The 17311-nt window shown below is 37.3% G+C and overlaps 4 protein-coding genes across 4 annotated transcripts; 1 reads left to right on the top strand and 3 right to left on the bottom strand.

Annotated features, from left to right (window-relative positions):
- Positions 1-383: 383 nt before the first annotated feature.
- Positions 384-1154, bottom strand: EV154DRAFT_430277 (SMAD/FHA domain-containing protein; the record flags this gene model as incomplete). The annotated part of the gene is made up of 4 exons (XM_051596530.1): positions 384-531; positions 593-702; positions 773-825; positions 890-1154. The coding sequence occupies 4 exons, from the start codon at positions 1152-1154 to the stop codon at positions 384-386; spliced, it is 576 nt and encodes a 191-aa protein (XP_051452060.1).
- A 2665-nt stretch (positions 1155-3819) lies between these two features.
- Positions 3820-4966, bottom strand: EV154DRAFT_78649 (uncharacterized protein). The gene is made up of 5 exons (XM_051607777.1): positions 4853-4966; positions 4751-4789; positions 4490-4612; positions 4204-4427; positions 3820-4112 (listed from the first exon to the last, which is right to left on the bottom strand). Exons 2-5 carry the CDS (start codon positions 4768-4770, stop codon positions 3919-3921), a joined length of 561 nt encoding a protein of 186 aa, XP_051452059.1. The 5' UTR covers positions 4771-4789; positions 4853-4966; the 3' UTR covers positions 3820-3918.
- A 6323-nt stretch (positions 4967-11289) lies between these two features.
- Positions 11290-14440, top strand: EV154DRAFT_606919 (uncharacterized protein). Its single transcript, XM_051607574.1, has 2 exons — positions 11290-11943; positions 12025-14440. Exons 1-2 carry the CDS (start codon positions 11376-11378, stop codon positions 14412-14414), a joined length of 2958 nt encoding a protein of 985 aa, XP_051452058.1. The 5' UTR covers positions 11290-11375; the 3' UTR covers positions 14415-14440.
- Positions 14441-17296, bottom strand: EV154DRAFT_526938 (glycoside hydrolase superfamily). Its single transcript, XM_051603442.1, has 4 exons — positions 16559-17296; positions 15903-16449; positions 15339-15808; positions 14441-15263 (listed from the first exon to the last, which is right to left on the bottom strand). The coding sequence occupies exons 1-4, from the start codon at positions 17029-17031 to the stop codon at positions 14567-14569; spliced, it is 2187 nt and encodes a 728-aa protein (XP_051452057.1). The 5' UTR covers positions 17032-17296; the 3' UTR covers positions 14441-14566.
- Positions 17297-17311: the final 15 nt, after the last annotated feature.

Raw genomic sequence — 17311 nt, 5'->3', positions numbered from 1 at the left:
AAGATTGCCTATTATAGATATTTACGAGCTTTAAAAGTTTGTTGCATGAAGCTCATACGCTTGATCTACAAGATAACTATTAAATAAAACCTGTCTACGATGATTATATAATCCACAACCTACTTACATTAGTATAGTATGCCTATCTTCAACCCAATACAACTAGAAATATGTACGTCTCTTCATGTTTTTACGACTACTGTTAAAGTTGAGCTACACAGTTACTTGTTTTATAACATGTCCCATTTCGAATGTATATCAGCCCGCTTTTTTGTGCATGAACTAGTATCATGGCAGCTTTTTTTTTTCTTCTCTCTTAACCAGATATATTGAATAATATGATGACAGAAGATCCCAAACGAATGCTTTGAATGCAACCTTTATTATTCAGAATGCAAAAGAACATATTCTCTGGTACTACTACCGAATTTAATCACATCCTTTGCTTTTAACTCTACAAAACGGGTGCTAGGTATTTGGTCCCCATTGATAAAAGTACCATTGGTAGCTTCAAGATCAATAATAAAAGGTCTATAGTTGGGGATGAATAAAAAATAAGAGAAATAGGCTATAACCTTCTTATTAAACTTACTTAACCACCTTTTTGGGTTTCCCATTTTCTCCTTCTTCAGTCACAGTTCTATATTGTATCACTGCATGCTGCTTTGAACAAGAGGGATGATCAACTGGAATATCAACAACCTATCATCCTAAGATGTTAAAATCCCATACAAAAGAGAATCCCTATCTCCCTTTTTTTTTCAAATTTTACCACTCTATCGCGTCCAATTAAGTATGCACTTTGTCTATGAATATGTAATAAATCTACACAGCACGAGTAAGTTTTTTTTTTCTTTTTCCTTCTTTTTTCACCTTAAATAAGCCTTACCAATTTGTTCATCCCCTTTAAAAACATAAAGTCTCCACTTGGTCTTGGGAACCGCAGCTTCCGCAGGTTCATTATATTTCAACTCGACACCTTTTACAGTATTTGTTTCAGCCGCTAGTTTTCCAGAGAGTCCAAAATTAGGTTCTATTTTCTCAATGGGTTCTTCCTCTTCCTTGACATTATCTTCAGGTCTACCCCATTCGTATTTTTTGCTGTTGTTGTTGTTGTTGCTACTGCCTCCTTGCTCTTTCTTGGGTCGGTTCATATCACGTCGAGGTGAAGGACGTCTTTCCGATGCCGGGTGATACCCAGATGGTGGGGAATCTCGTCTTCTAGGGGGAGGAGAAGGACGTCTTCTGGGCGAACGTGAACGTGAGCTTCCCGAAGGCGGTGAACGCGAATCGCGTCTGCGACGAACGGGTGAGCGCGAATCTCGTCTGCGTCTAGCCGGTGAGCGTGAATCGTGTCTACGTCGAGGTGGGGAGCGTGAATCGTATCTACGTCGAGGTGGTGACCGTGAATCGCGTCTACGTCTAGGAGGAGAGCGAGAGTATCTACTCGATCGGACGGGGGATCTGGATCTGTCTTGAGACGAACCTGCTGATGAACCCATTTGTTGTTTTGCTTTTGGTTTCTTTTTACAAAAAAATAAATAAATAAAATATATAAATGAAAATTGGCTATGATTAGGTTGCGACAGTCACGACATATAATATCTAGATACACCCCTTTTTGTTTTTTTTTACCCCAGATACTGTTATCAAAGTCCGAGATATTTTCATCTGAGTGCATACACATGGAGATTAATTCCTTGGTAGCAAGGACACGCATCTGACGATTGCCAAATTTCTTTTCAAGGACTTTCTTGGCTTCGGCCCAAGAGTCACAGACAAGGAGTTCTTTTCTCATCCAAGCTTTCAAGACGTCGGCGAGTGAAACAGTAATTAACTTTTTCCACGTAGTCTTAACGTTTTGATTCGCTGACAATACGACTTCCTCAAAAGTCTTGATGAAATCATCAATGGACTTAAAAACTCTCTCACCACGAAATTGTGCATACGTCTTTCCAGTAATTTGGAGACGAGGCAGATCTGTACGATTTAATGATAAACCTTCATTTGAGGCTGGGTTAGTAGCGTACTTTGATGCTTCGGTACCTTTAATCCCGATGGATGGTACAGGCTTTGAAGTAGAGGCTAAAGATTGGATGATGGAATTCTTTTTCTCAATCTCAAGGGACATTTCATAGGCACGATCATGATCCTTTTTAGATACATAACCGCTAGAAAGAATAGCTACCATGGCTTCCATAGTAGCTTCACGTTGCTTAAGTAGGTTATTAATGATACTAGTGGGGCTTTGTAAAGTTACAGCCGTAATAGGATCAGCTAAAGGCATGTCAGTGTCTAAATCGACTTCCTGATTATCCTGCTCAAATGGAATACGGGCAATGTCTTCATCTACTTCCCTATGTACACGTTCCAGACCCTGAACTTCCTGAAAGAATGGCACAGCTAGAAAAAAACTATCGAAGCAAGCAATACATCTAAAACCAAATATGCAGATTATTCAGATAGTCAGAAAACTTTATTTCTGTATTACTTGCAACTTAAGTTTTTATCTAAGCGCTGCAGCATCAGCTAGAAAAGCTGCGATTAATGTTCGCACTGGTCAGGATTGGGCCAAGAAACTGAAAAATGATCCCGATTTTGATATTTTCGAAAAAAAAATACGAACAAGACTGTCAGGAAGGGGAGTCAGCTTCAGGAAGAGCATAAAGCTTATTTAATTGAATTTTTTGATGACAACCCCACATGCCCGAGTATCCGATGCCCGTTGAAGAACTTACCAAAAGTTTTTGAAGGCTTCACATTGAAAGAAACAGTGGTTGGGAAATTCATTTCAACTGAATGCAATTTGAGTATCAAAAAAAAAATTACTCGTCATCCGGTTGCTAGAAATCAAAACGCAAAGATCAAAGAGAGACGTGGGCAAAAACAGATATGGACTACACCAAAAAATTGTATTTTTATTGATGAGAGTGCTTTTGATATAAATATGAAGCCACCAACTGCCAGGTCAGCTCGGGAAACTCCAGCTAATTGTGACTAGCCCGTCAGCACGAGCTGTCAGTCATACTATTCTGGGAGCAATTTCGACCTGTGGAGTGGTAAACATGGAAATTAGGGGTTCCTCTGACACCAAAGAGAATCAAAGTGGTTGGTGCTCAGAAACAAAAGGCAACAGCTGTTAAATCAAAAGCAACTGGAGGGACTAATGCAGGTCATTACAACAATTTCATCAAAAAAACAATGGATGAAATGGATAAGTACCCTCAATATGAAGGGTTTTACATGATCATGGATAATTCCCTCATTCATGGAAAAAACGGCGAGCTAAGACAACTAGTTGAGAGCAGAGGTTACAAATGTGTTTATCTCCCTCCTTGTTCCCCCGAACTTAATCCTATTGAACAATTCTGGGCTATAGTAAAAGGAAAGGTTAGACGTAACCAATTTGGAAACACAGAAGATCTTAAAACTAGAATATCTGAGGCATGCGATCAGGTTCCTAGAAACCATCTTCGTAATTTTGCACAGCATTCAGTTAAAGTATTCGAAGACTGTTAAAACGAGCTCCCCATATAATTTACATAACAAAATAAACCAACGCGAATTGAGTTGGGAAGAACGCAAAATGATTTTAGTTTAAAGCGAATTGGGATTTAGAAAAGCGCAAATAGAGTTAAGAAAATACGCAAATTGGCCAATAATATTTACGCAAATTGAGATTTAGAAGTGCGCAAATATTTTTTAAAACACGCAAATTGGTTCCGTGAGCACTGTATATTAAGTTGAGTTTGGCAGTTATGCTTCGAACTTTAATAACTATTATGTGCTTTACCACAGTCTCAAAAAAAAAAAAAAAAATAACTTGATGCACGGAATTTCTTTATTTAAAACGAAATATACGAAATATGATTTTAGTACTAAGAAAAAATAGATTTACGATATTATCAGGACTGATTTTTATCCAATTAATCTGTGGACTAACGATTGACGCATTCTGTTTACCAATTCTCTCAGCTGAAGAAAGCAGGGCAAAATATGTCCAACTCTATGCAAGTTTTCATAGTCTTTGGGCAAGGTGCATGTTCTGATCCTCATCATGGTATAAATTCTGGAACTAGTTAAACTCATTCTATAGAATGAGCATTCATAATCTATTCAATTCAAATTAGTTCTTTTTTTTTTTTTTTTTTTTTTTTTTTTTTTTTTTTTTTGTGATCTTAAGTTAATCAATTGGTTACATACCATAGACCATAACACCGTAGACAACAGGTTCGGTCACACCATTCTTGATGAGACGGTTAAGGGTAAGTTGTAGTTTAACTGATAACATAAATAAGTCATCCTCACTAGTGCTTTGTGGGCATTTGACTTCAAATACTAAAAGATCAAAATTTTCGCTTCCAATAGTTGTATAAATTTTGATATCGGTTTTAGTCATGGGGTACCCTTCTAACGCTGTTAAATAGCTAAAAAAAAAATTGGGTCATTCAGAAAAAGTAGTATAATTGTCAGATTATATCAACCATACCCTGATTTTCTAAAATGAGGGCCCACAGGGAACACAGCATTGACAAAAGGGGACAAAGCACAATTTATGAAAGAAATTTCGTCGGCTGTTTGCAAGTTCAAATCGGCATCGTAGTTTGTAACCCTAATAGAAAAAAAAGTCCTAATTATTACAGAGCTTCTTTAAAAGTATATAGTGACAGAGATATGTTTTTTCCACTTACAAGTCCTGTAAGACTCTGGCATACATGCTTAAATCTGGGTGAAACAAATTTCGGTCTACCAAGTTTTTGGCCTGATCATCTGATTGAAGACACTTGTACTATAAAAAGAGAAGTATTAGTAGTGATAAAGGTAAATTACACCAAGTACATGAAAACATTACATTATCAACTTCGTTAACAAATTGGACCTCGGCTTGAGTGGCCTTTCTGAAACCCGTGCTGATTTCAAATAATGTTTTCAGATCTTTCATTATACTATCAGATTCAAAGCAGTATTTGACAACATCATCAGGATGGTTCAAAAGGTATACACGATTTACAGCCATTTTCTCAGTAACAGTGAGTTTGTCATTGAATATAAACTTTCTGCAGCATTGACTTCGGAACTGAGAAAATGTTTCGCTTAAGTTCACTCCATTAACACTCCACTATAAATACAGGTGGTAAGGATCTGTTTATAAAGAAAGTTTTGGTTTGCTTTTGATTTACGTACCGTGGGTTCTAAACTGTTGTCATCGTCCTCTAATTCTTCTAAATTGAAATCATTTGCTGATTCAGTTAGATTGATTTCTTGCGACGTTCCCAGATGTATTGGCTGTACATCCCTCGACGGGATGGGTGCATTGTCTATTGCTTCATGTGATCGTTTTGTTCCACGTGCTACCGATTCTTCATTTTCTACCAATGGAGCCACATCTTGCTGTTGGGACGCAATCTAAACCAAACATTAACAATTAGTGGACTATGTTAATACCATTAAAGCTCTTATATGTGATAGTTTACAGTTTGGGGTCCTGATTTAATCAGTTCAGTGATATGTTTACAAATTTCAAGAACGAGAGGAGTGTTTTTGGGAGCCTATAGAAAAAAAAAGCAATCAAATTTCAGAAATCTCCACGCAAAATGCGAAAAGTACTTGTGAATACTAACCTCAACTGTAATTCCTTTGGTTTTCGCAAACGTATCGACAAATCGTTTTGACCACACTTGGAAAAACGCTTCGGGATTCATCGGATCATCATGCCATTGTACGAAGAAATTAGAATGATCTATGAGGAACCCTATAAACGTTGGATTATTTCCTTGCAATACATAATCAGCTAGATCTGTCAAAAATATCGATAATATGAGTTACATTAAAATAATTCAAGTTTGTGTAAATACATACCACGTTGTCCTTTGTAAAATTCCATGTCCATTTAATGAATAGTTAGCAATAGTCGAGTAAAAGGCAAAAGTTGTCAGGAGAAAGACAGCTTTTAAATTCCCACACAACAAAGAAATGACTTGAACGCTAGCTGTTTCTTTTCTTGTTAAAAAAAAGGAGGAAGTTAATATATTAAACTTGTAGTAGATGTTTCCATTTTAAGTCAAACTCAAACATTTTGAATAATTAAATAGACAATCAATTCATCTTGACGTAGGCCAACTCTTCTTTATCAGTTCTAAAAATAAATTTCATTCTCCCGGCTCCCGACTCTGGCTGTTTCCACACCCAGTAATTCAATTGACATAAAACAAATTCCTTTTTTAAATCCATAAAATAACCATTGACCAAATCTGCTTACTTTGTAAGTTTTACGTGTAAATATATGAAGCTTTATACGAAAAAAAAGCCCATATTGGTACGGATATTATCAGATTGAGAAATGAACACAGACAATCGAAACGTGTTTGATTTAAATGACATGACCTATGTTGTCCAGGAACCTCTTCCTGTATTTCCTATCAATAGATACAAGACTGCAGAAGAAGTTGTAAATGTTATCAAAAAATAACAGCCTCGGAACATGCCGTAGAATCATAATGGTTAAGCTGACTATGGAGCTTCTTCACTGTTGTTTTGCTGCGAATGATTACATATATGCCAGTGTCGGATCAAATTGTATCTCTTTTCTTAGCTTCTTGGGTGAACCTTTAGTTCCTATCTTTTTTTTTACTAGATTAATTTCCACTTAAACTGAAAGACTTTTCGATTCACAGTCGAGCCCACTTAATTTTTAAGATTTTTTGATTCCCAGTTAGTCAGACACCCACTTAATTCTTAAGACTTTTCGATTCAATTCCTGATATTTGGAGCTTTTTAGTGTACGTTATTTGGCTCGGATACAAAACTCAAGTGTGCAATCAGCGCTAAAAAAAAATACGGGTGTGGAAATCAAAATATCAGCTGCCAGAGTCGAGTGCTGGGTGCGGATATCCCAAAAAGGAAAATTACCGGGTGCACGTTAATGGCTTTGAAAAAAGTTAAGGTACAAGTTTCATAATATTACAGCTACGGTTAGTCTTTGCAACCTCCCATGTTGGGTTCTTAGGTTTTGGGCGATTATTGGATGGTTCTGGCTGAGATTGCTGTAAGTATTATATGTAACAAAAAAAAAAAAGAAACCAGATTCTAAAAACAGTAGTTCTCATAAAACCTTACAGTAACTACGGTAGACCTCACACGGTAGCCACAAGAGGATAGCTCTTGAAAAAGGTGTAGGTGTCGTATTTGGGTACGATTAACTTAAGAATAATAAACTGTACTGTTGATCCCTCTGACTAATATTTATTTACTCAGTATGGAAGGGCTAAATTTAAAGACATGTTGATTATTTACTATCACCAGATTATTACATCATGATCCAATAAGGCGCTTAATATTCTCCCTAGAACTATTCCAGTTCTTTATATAAATATCCATAGTTTTTTCTCATAGACCATCAATACATTTTGAATACGTTTTTTAATTAATTTATTTTTTTCGTCCATAATAAAGTGTTATCCAAGTTCTAACAGTATCACTTTTGGTTATTTCAATTTTGTTCTCCATTCAAAGCAATCAGTCCTGATACCATCATAAGTCTATTTTTTCTTAGTACTAAAATCATATTTCGTTTTAAATAAAGAAATTCCGTGCATCAAGTTCTTTTTTTTTTTGAGACTGTGGTAAAGCACATAATAGTTATTTAAGTTCGAAGCATAACTGCCAAACTCAACTTGTTAATAGAAGAGGAGGAGACTCTTGTTGTCCCACCCCATGTTCTGTTTCTATTTTTAAATTATTTGATTATTTCTTTATGAATGCGGTTCTATATTTATTCCAAAAATCATGTTATTTTATTATTTATCTTTATAATTATAACACAATAAAATTATGCGACGTTATGAAGGATAATGAAAGTCAAACATTTGGACGGTTCTGGCTAAACAGAACTTATATCCAAATTTACCTTGTTAACTCTACCAGTCCAGCTTCTCTTTTTAGCTACCGACTGCAAAAATATTCTTACAATGACAATGAATAAGTCCCAAGATCACCCATTAATAAATGTAACAGTTGATCTACAAGCTCTAGTGGAAGAATTCCAAAACCCCCTTCGATTAAGGTCAAATTTTAACTTAATTTTTGTCTGAATGTTTTGGAAGCCTTACCGATTTTAATCGGAAAATGCTTTAAACGAAGTTTGAATTAAAATTAAAATCAAGGGAAAAAAAGTTTCGGAAGAGTATATTTACACATAACCAATTATACATATATACCTCTCTCTAAAACCACCTCAGCATACGGCATTTCTAGATATATAAACAATACATCACATATGTATCCGGAATTGCTCATCAGTACCTAAATTATTATCATTTCTTATCACAAAAAAAAAAAAAAAAAAATCTATATTTGTTATCTTTGATCACTATGGTAACATTTTATTTGGTTTATGCAAATAGCCATTTGTCAGTAAAAATATTTTATCAATAAATGATAACTATTTTGGGACTCCTCGTTAAATTGAACTTTGAAGTCACTATTGATAACAGCATAAGCATAATCTTGATCTAAAGTTTCAGGTATTGTAATTATTTAATTTGTTAGTGATATATAGTTTTTCCAATTTCTCACTACTATCATATCGCTGTCTAGCTATCACAACAAGACATTTTCTGTCACATCTAACTATCCAGATATTATGTTTATATAATACGAAACATTTATACCGAAGCAACTTGCGTGTTATTTAAAGGATCATCTTACATTTGATTGAGGGTTTTTTTTTTTTTCTGTTTGACACAACACTTTAAACACTAGATTGGGAAATAACTTTATTGACCCTTCAAGTGAATTATACAAGCCAGACATATCCCTTTGGCAGCTTCATCATCTCCTGCAAAATGTTTATACAGATCTGAAATATAATTCGGAGCAATGTTCTGGAAACGTTCCGTCAAAAGGCTACTATAAGGATCCACATGCAAGGCGCACAGTAGGTCTCATAAGGTAAATAAAAAATTTCAATTGATAGGTTTAGACATTTTTATTGATTTCCCTAGATGTTTTTATATTATATCATACCGATATGCATGCTCTTCATGTAAAGTAACCTTTAATACTCATAATCCTAAATTGATGGCACAACTTCCAATTGAGTTGCAAGAAGCTTTCCCTGCAATCACAACCCATAAAGGTGCGGTATCTCGTGAAGTCGCAGATCTTCTTAGACCTTGTGCATAGAATTCAGTCAGACCAAAGCGTTTTTCTAAAATTATCAGAGAGATTCACATGCTCGAGCATGATAGACTGGAGTTGATCTACACAGTGTTAAAAACACAAATTCGTGATATAACCGACATGTCGGAATACTATTACCATAGTTTGTCAGTTAAAAGTCATTTACGTAACTACCAATAGATATTTTTTTATCAAGAAAAAGTAAAAATTTGGGTTACTGTTGCCCGGGAAAGAAACTCTTTTTTTTGTACAGTGAGCCCATTTATGGTATAAATTAAAAAACAGTAAATAAACAGAACTTTTTTCTTTATTAGACAACAAAATTTTTCAGGAGACATGTTTGCTGCTGTGGAAAAAGCGGGTAATTAGAACGCCGTCCTAAAATGGCAATTGAGTTACACACTGATGTTCTCAACCTCGATTCCATGTCTTTTGACAAAAACAAACTCTCTCTCTCTCTCTGGCTTAGTGTCAATGTGTATTATAAAGTAGTAGCAAAAAGTATTCCATTTATGCTCTATTTTATTCTAAGTAGTACAACGTTGTTATGTCTGTAATTCTGCTTCCTTCAATTACAATTTGGTCTCAACAGAACTTTCCCACGGGTCTTCTGGCATAAAAAAAAAAAAAACTTTTGACATTTTTTCAACACAGCCAAAATTGCTCATCAATGAAATGTGTCATTTCGGGGGAAGGGGGGTCAAATCGCTTTTTATAATTGAGAGAGAGACATGAGCTCTAAATTATCAATGGATCTAAATCCTAAGCACATTGTAATGTGAGGTGCCTACATGAAATAAAGTAAAAAAAATAAAATAGCTAATTTTTTTCTTTTCGAAAATGAATGGAACAACTGTCCCGAACGTGTTACGGAGAACTGAACATGTGTGCTATTTTTGCCGTTTTTATCAAGAAGTCTAGGTGAATTAAAACTGGATACTACATTCTACCGACACGTGTTTTTTTCAAGAGAGGAGTGTGTATAATAAACCACCAATACCTTTGAGAAGACTTTGTTGAGTCATAGTTTCTCAAAATAGCTTTTTTTTTTTTGAATTTTCCCCGGAATTGTTTTGTATGATGCCATTTTTGAACTTCCTCCAAAAAAAAAAAAGAAACTTTTGATGCGTAGTTTTCTCGCTCTCTCTCTCTCTCGGGATCAATGTTCATGGTATGTACGCAAACCATGAATGAAAAGAAGTTATTAAAAAATAAAATTGAATGCGTGAAATAACATTGATTACAGTTTTCTAAAAGTTGTGCCGCATGGGCCAATTATGCGTCAAAATAATGTAAACATTTGGGTTAATGTGTACCTTTTTTATCTTTCTTTTTTGAGTCGCACTACCGGAAGGTTCTTGCGTACATTTTTTTTTTTTTTGAATTTAAAAAGCCCGTCTGCCTACCATAAACAGCATGGTACCCCTTCAGTTCTACTTCTGATTTCTAATCAGAACCGTCCCCGAAGCTGCACTTCTCTTTTATAAAAAAAAAACAATCGGTATTTGCGCATGTGGTAGAGTTTATCTAGATTAAAGAAGAAGAAGAAGAAAAAAAAAGAGTCAATTCATTTGTAATAAGGTTTACATGTATTGTGCTTATTAGGAAAGATTAGTTGTTAAGGTTCCGCTATAGAATTTTTCTTTTTTTTTTATCTCTAGGTGAGTCATGGAATTAGTTCCAGAACTCGGTATTTGTCCCCTTTTTTTTTTTTTTTCTTTTGCAGAATATTGAAATATGATGCAATGGGCCGGGAAAGGTTTTTTTTTTTTTAATTTCAATATGATACGATAATGAAATCAGACACTCTTTTTTTTAAACCTTCCGTGTACAAATGTTAACAAACTTTTTTTTTTCTAATGATTCCATTTCCCGAACAACTAGACTAAAAGAAAAAAAAAATGAATTTTTTTGAATCGCAGATGTACATCACTTTCCTTTAACGTAATATTTTTATGTAAAAAAAATTAACCCCCCCTCCCCCCACTTTATTTTGGCAGCTATTGGCTTTATTTCTAAGCTACACAAGCCAATCAATTTTTTTTTTTTTTTAATTGTTATAAATTCAGTTTTAAAAACTTTACATTTTTTACCTTCTTTTCTCCAATCTTTTTTATATATATTTTTATTTTTTTTGCAAACAGAATTTATTTTTTTGTTTTTAATTTTTGATTTTTCAGCAAAAAAAAAAAAAGATGTCAGAAAAGACTTCGATCGAAGCGTATCATACGCAAACAATTGAACAAGTGGCAAAACACTTTGACACACACTTAGAAAATGGTCTTTCAACAACAGACATTCCTGCACGACACACCCATTATGGATTCAACGAATTATCAGCAGACGGTGGTCCCGCATGGGTCAAAGTCATGATTGGCCAATTACTCGATGTCATGAACTGGATATTCATCGCCTTGGCTGTCGCTTCCTATTGTTTAGCGGATTATATCACCGGATCCTTATTACTTTTCATTGCCCTTTTAAATCTCTACTTGGGTTTTTCCCAAGAATATGCTGCCGAACAAACTTTGGCTGCCTTACGTAGTCTCTCCTCACCAACCGCTCAAGTCATTCGTGATGGCGTAGAGCAAACCATTCCTAGTCGTGAAATCGTTCCCGGTGATATTTTGCTCGTCAAGGAAGGTGATTCCGCTGGTGCCGATGCTAGACTGATCTATGTTTCCAATCTTGAAGCTGATGAAGCTTTATTAACCGGTGAATCTGTTCCTGTTGCTAAGCAATTGGTGTTACTGGAAAAGCCAGGTAAAATGGAAACATATAATTGTTTTATTTTTTAAAGTATGTGACAACTAACTTTTCTTACTTATTTTTTTAAACAAAAAGATGAACCATTGGGCGATCGTATCAATATGCTTTATTCTTCCACCATTATTTCCAAAGGCCGAGGACAAGCGATTGTAACTTCCACAGGCATGCATACAGAAATCGGTAAAGTGGCTTCTAAACTCAACGAGGCCAATGACAGCGACCGTACCCGTCTCCAGAAGAGTCTTGATAAGATGTATGTTCTTTTACTGGTAGCTTCTGTCATTTGTGTGATTATTGTTTTAGCTGCCGTTAAATTCAAGCCGGATTATGACACTGGCATGTATGCTATGACGGCCGCTCTGTCTGTCCTGCCTGCCGGTTTGACAACCGTCATGACCGTCACATTGGTCTTGGGTGGTAAAGAAATGACGCGACAAAAGGCCATTGTGCGTAAACTCAAATGTCTCGAGACGCTTGGTTCCGTCACCAACATCTTTTCGGATAAGACCGGTACTTTGACCATGGCGAAAATGGTGGTGGTTCGTTTTTGGACCCCTCTAGAAGGTTACTTTTATGTCGAACCCAACGGTTTGGCTCCAAAGGGAGATGTCTATTCAACCCGTGACAGATTATGTGATAAAATCTCGGATGACGTACATGCCCAATTAGTCGATAAATCCAACCTTTCCCATGAGATCGGACATCTTGTTCAATGCGCTGCTCTTTGCAATATGTCAAGCATTTACCCACGCGAGGAAGAAGATGTTATGGACGAAAAGAAGAAGGATCCTTTGGCTGAAACTGAATCGGATGATTGGATTGCCAGTGGTGCTCCTACCGAAGTAGCTCTTCAAGTCTTTGCTCATAAATTCGATATGGGTAAACCCCAATTACTTGCCAACGGATGGGAACTATTAGCTGAATATCAATTCGATTCCACCATCAAGAGAATGTCTACCATTTGTTTAGAAAAGAACACGGGTTTAGTCTATGTTTTCACAAAAGGTGCGGCTGAACGCGTCATTGAACTCTGTAACAATTTGCCAACAGAAAAGGAACGTCAGGACGTCCTTCAAAATGTGAACCAGTTGGCTTCCAAAGGATTACGCGTCATGGGTATGTCTTACCGCAAACTCGATTTACCCGCAGATGTGACAGCCGAAGAATTAATGCAAGGCTCCCGTGATGATGTCGAACGTGATTTAATCTTTTTGGGTTTGACCGGTATTTATGATCCTCCTCGAAAGGAATCCAGACAGGCTGTCAGTGAAGCGCATCGTGCAGGTATCTCTGTCCACATGCTTACAGGTGACCATGAAATCACCGCTACAGCTATTGCTAAAGAAATCAATATTTTGCACAAGAATTTATCTGCCCATGACCTTCAACGTCTTGTGATGACCGGCACCGCTTTTGACGCCATGACGGATGAAGCCATTGACGCCTTGGAAGATTTACCACTGGTCGTGGCTCGTTGTTCTCCTGAAACCAAAGTGAAAATGATTCAAGCTTCTGCACGTCGTAACAATATTGCTGCCATGACAGGTGACGGTGTGAACGACTCCCCCTCACTTCGTATTGCCGACGTCGGTATTGCCATGGGTAAAAACGGTAGTGATGTAGCCAAGCAAGCCTCTGATATTATCTTGACCGATGATAATTTCGCCACCATTATTCGTGCCATTGCAGAAGGTCGTCGTATCTATCAAAATATGCAACGTTTCTTGTTATATTATTGGATCTTGTTGTTCAGTTTAGCGCTTGTGGTTCTTGTTTGTTTAGCCGTACGTGATCCTTCGGGTCGTAGTGCAGCTCCCATGTCTACCTTACAAATGATCTTTATCTATGTCGCTATTACACCACCCGCCGGAGCTCTCAGTACACAACCTGCCTCCAAAACCGTCATGAAGGAACCCCCTCGTCCCCCTACCGAAAGTATCTTTAACCGAGAAATTATTATGGACACCGTGGCCTATTCAGTGGGTATGGCCATTGTTTGCTTGGTTGCCTTCTTTGTGCCTCTTTATACCTTGGGTGATGGCGTGGGTGGTATCAACTGTGATTCTCATTATGTGGTCGGTGCCTGTGATTCCTTCTATCGAGGTCGCACATCACTCCTTGTCTCCTTTACTTTTTCTTCCTTGGTGGTGATGGTGCATTGTCGTAGTTATCGTAACATTGAATGGAATTTGGAAGGTATCCGTGAGACGCTTCATAATAGCACCTTTGTGGGTACATTTATCTTTGATATTGTGACACTGTGTATCTTTATCTATGTACCTCAAGTCGCGATTGAAGGATTTCGTATGCTGGCCATCACGTGGGAATGGGGTCTTGATTGGGGGCTTATTTTGTTCATGATCCTTTACGGTGAAGCATTCAAGTGGGTAAAGCGTACCTTTTTGAAACCCATGGATTCGGGTGCTGTCGATGATGAAGAATATGATCTTCATCATGTCGCCTAAAAAAAACAAAAAAGGGCTTATATCTATTGCAACTACCTTTTTATTATTATAATTATTCCCCCTTTCATATATATATATATTTTATTATCATCCCATTACTACTACTACTTCTACTTTTTTAATAAAACCTTTTTTATATATATATACACTTTTTAAACAATCGAGATACAAAATAAATCATGGTTTGTGACATGTAAAGGTACGAGCATCATATTCACTTTTAACAACCCATTTACTTCATTCCAGTCAAAATCCACCGTGTGTCCATCCACTGTAACTCCTTCTGGTCTTTTATCCATCCAAAACCCACATAAGCCTCGATGCGTCAACCACACTTGATGATACTCTCCATGATCTATTTTATCAATCGCCCTTGTCCCATTGAACTTGTCAATCAAACCCAAACAAGCGATCGAAACCCCTTTTCTTTCCATCACGGGACTCAGGGATACCAAACAAGAAGCAAATCCTTCCACACGCACACTCATCACATCGTGTCCCTTCTTCAATGTGTACACATGACCTTCATCCATACCACCATGGACAACATAGCCTACCATCCATGGTGCATCGGTGGTCACTATCCCCACTTGCTCACATGGTCCCGTGTTCCAAAATCCATGCAGACGGTAATCATTGTTATTTGAGTTCCATAGTTGAAGAAGTGCACCCTGATGACGGCTCATGGGGTCTCCAAATACAGTGTCCAATGTAGGGTAAGGAGGTTGCTTACAACGCAAGATGGTATACCCCTCATGTCTCGTTTGTCCCACAAGTCTGTATAGAAGGGTGGCGTCATGTTTGTCCTCTTCATCCGTAATATAAATAGGTCCACCCGAGATAGCCCGGCTAAATTTTTTTTATACAGAAAAAATGGAATGAGTCTCGTTTTTTTAAGATGAATAAGCTATCCCCCCCACATACCTTGTGGCGTGGTATACTGCAAAGGGATGAAGGGATTGAAACATATCCCAATCACCCACCAAATGAGCTGTCCATAAGGCATTGATGGCATTGGCATAGATATGCCATGAATGACTCTCCTTTTCATGGGGGAAAAAATCATCACTGTTACGAAATAAACTGGCACTAGGGAGCATGGGATGAAATAAGATATGCGGTGTGAGTGCCATACTGTGAACGACATGACCTGAGAAAAATGAGTCGGCAGCATCTAACATGGCTTGACGGTAAAGGTCCCACCTTTCCTCTGACGTAACTTGGGCACCTTGATTATCCACCTTGACAAAATCTACACCCGATGCATGTAAGAAATGATAAAAGTCATGATAAAATCCCTGTGGATCCTGTACAAGACCCATGTCCCTGCAGGCATCATAGCTGTACTTTTGTGCCAGATTTTTTTCTATGCCATGCCAATATCCCCATAAAGCCTAAAAGATATAAACTTTGTCAGCTCCCCCCTCTCGATTGTGTATTTTCTCGTGTATGAGTCAGCTCTTTCTAATCCTTTTTTTTTTTTTTTACATGCCATACGCCAATCGATTCTATCCACGGATAATCGGATTTGATCTGTTTCAATGTCATTTTTAACCCGTTAGGAAAGGTCGTAGGGTTGGCTTCCATGGAAACCATCTCATCCTTTTCATTCACTGTTTGCCACCCATCATCTAAAATCAAATAACCCACAGGGATCTCCTTTCGCTTTAAACTCGTTAATACCCTGTTCAGCTTATCTGCACTCACTGTCTTTCCAAAGGCATCCCAAGTACAATACCCCAACTTGTTCAACATGAAATTCTCTTTTGTACTCTTCTTCTTCTGTTTATGTCCCAGTATGTATCGTACCGCTGTCTGAACCAATAAACGGACATCCTCCTTCTCCTCTGTCACAGCCAAGATCACGTCACCCTCATGATGATGATTTAATAGGATTGTGTCATCCGTACCTGGTGACATCCATCCACCGTTGTCAACAATCATCCATAAATAGATTTGTTCCGATTCTCCACATAAAACCATTTGCCATTGTTGATCCTTTTCTAAACTTGTGACCGGTGTCAACCAACACGACCTTTAAAAAATAAATAATGTAGGTTATTAAAAAAAAAGCTCTCCCCCCCCCCCCCTCTCTCTCTCTCTATATCTTCCTTTTAATATATATATATATAGATCAAAGTTACCCTTTCTTGATACAGGCAACAAAGGACTGACGATTGAATGGACGTAGATGACATGTGGAATGATGCTGGGTTCGAAAATGATATAGATCCACTTTACCTCGCTGTTCATTGATAAGACAGAGTGCGTTGTCAGGTAGTACGAGCGGTGACAATGGTCTCTTTGGACGAGAGACGTGTACATGACGATTTTGTTCATAGTGACCATACCAAGACCAAGGTGCCTCCATGGATTGTTTAAAACGAAACGTGTACTGATATTCACCTGGGGGTAAAGTGTCTTTCACGGTGAGCACGTATTCATCTCCTTTATGAAGAAAGGAACGTGCATGCCATGTCCCTGTGATGGAGAGATTGGACCATAACTCTAAATGGTTCACATGGATACCTCGAACGACGAAATGAATGGGACGATCGTATCCAACTGTGTGTGTGTTGGTATTGGGATAGAATAGCCATGATGAACTTTTTGTCATTTAGAAATATTAAAAAAAAAAAAGAAGCCAAGTAACAGCAAGCATGAAAAAAAAAAGGGCTGAGTTTGGGAGGTAACAAAGGTGTCACTTTTTCTGTGTGTGTGCGGTGCGTGGGGGAGGGAAGTCAGCAGGGTAACATAGATCGCAGCTTAAAAAAAAAAAGAAAAAAATCGTCATCAGTTTCTCCTTCCGTTTTCTTTTTTTTTTTATTTATTTATTTAGGGACAGTGTGTCTATTTTAGAAGGCTGGGGGGAAATAAGAGATAGAGAACTTTCTTTT

The sequence above is a fragment of the Mucor mucedo genome (genome assembly GCF_025094135.1).
Source record: "Mucor mucedo strain NRRL 3635 chromosome Unknown EV154scaffold_159, whole genome shotgun sequence".
Taxonomy (NCBI): domain Eukaryota; kingdom Fungi; phylum Mucoromycota; class Mucoromycetes; order Mucorales; family Mucoraceae; genus Mucor; species Mucor mucedo.
The sequence above is the reverse complement of the archived record's forward strand: the minus strand, read 5'-3'. Positions and strand labels throughout refer to the sequence as shown.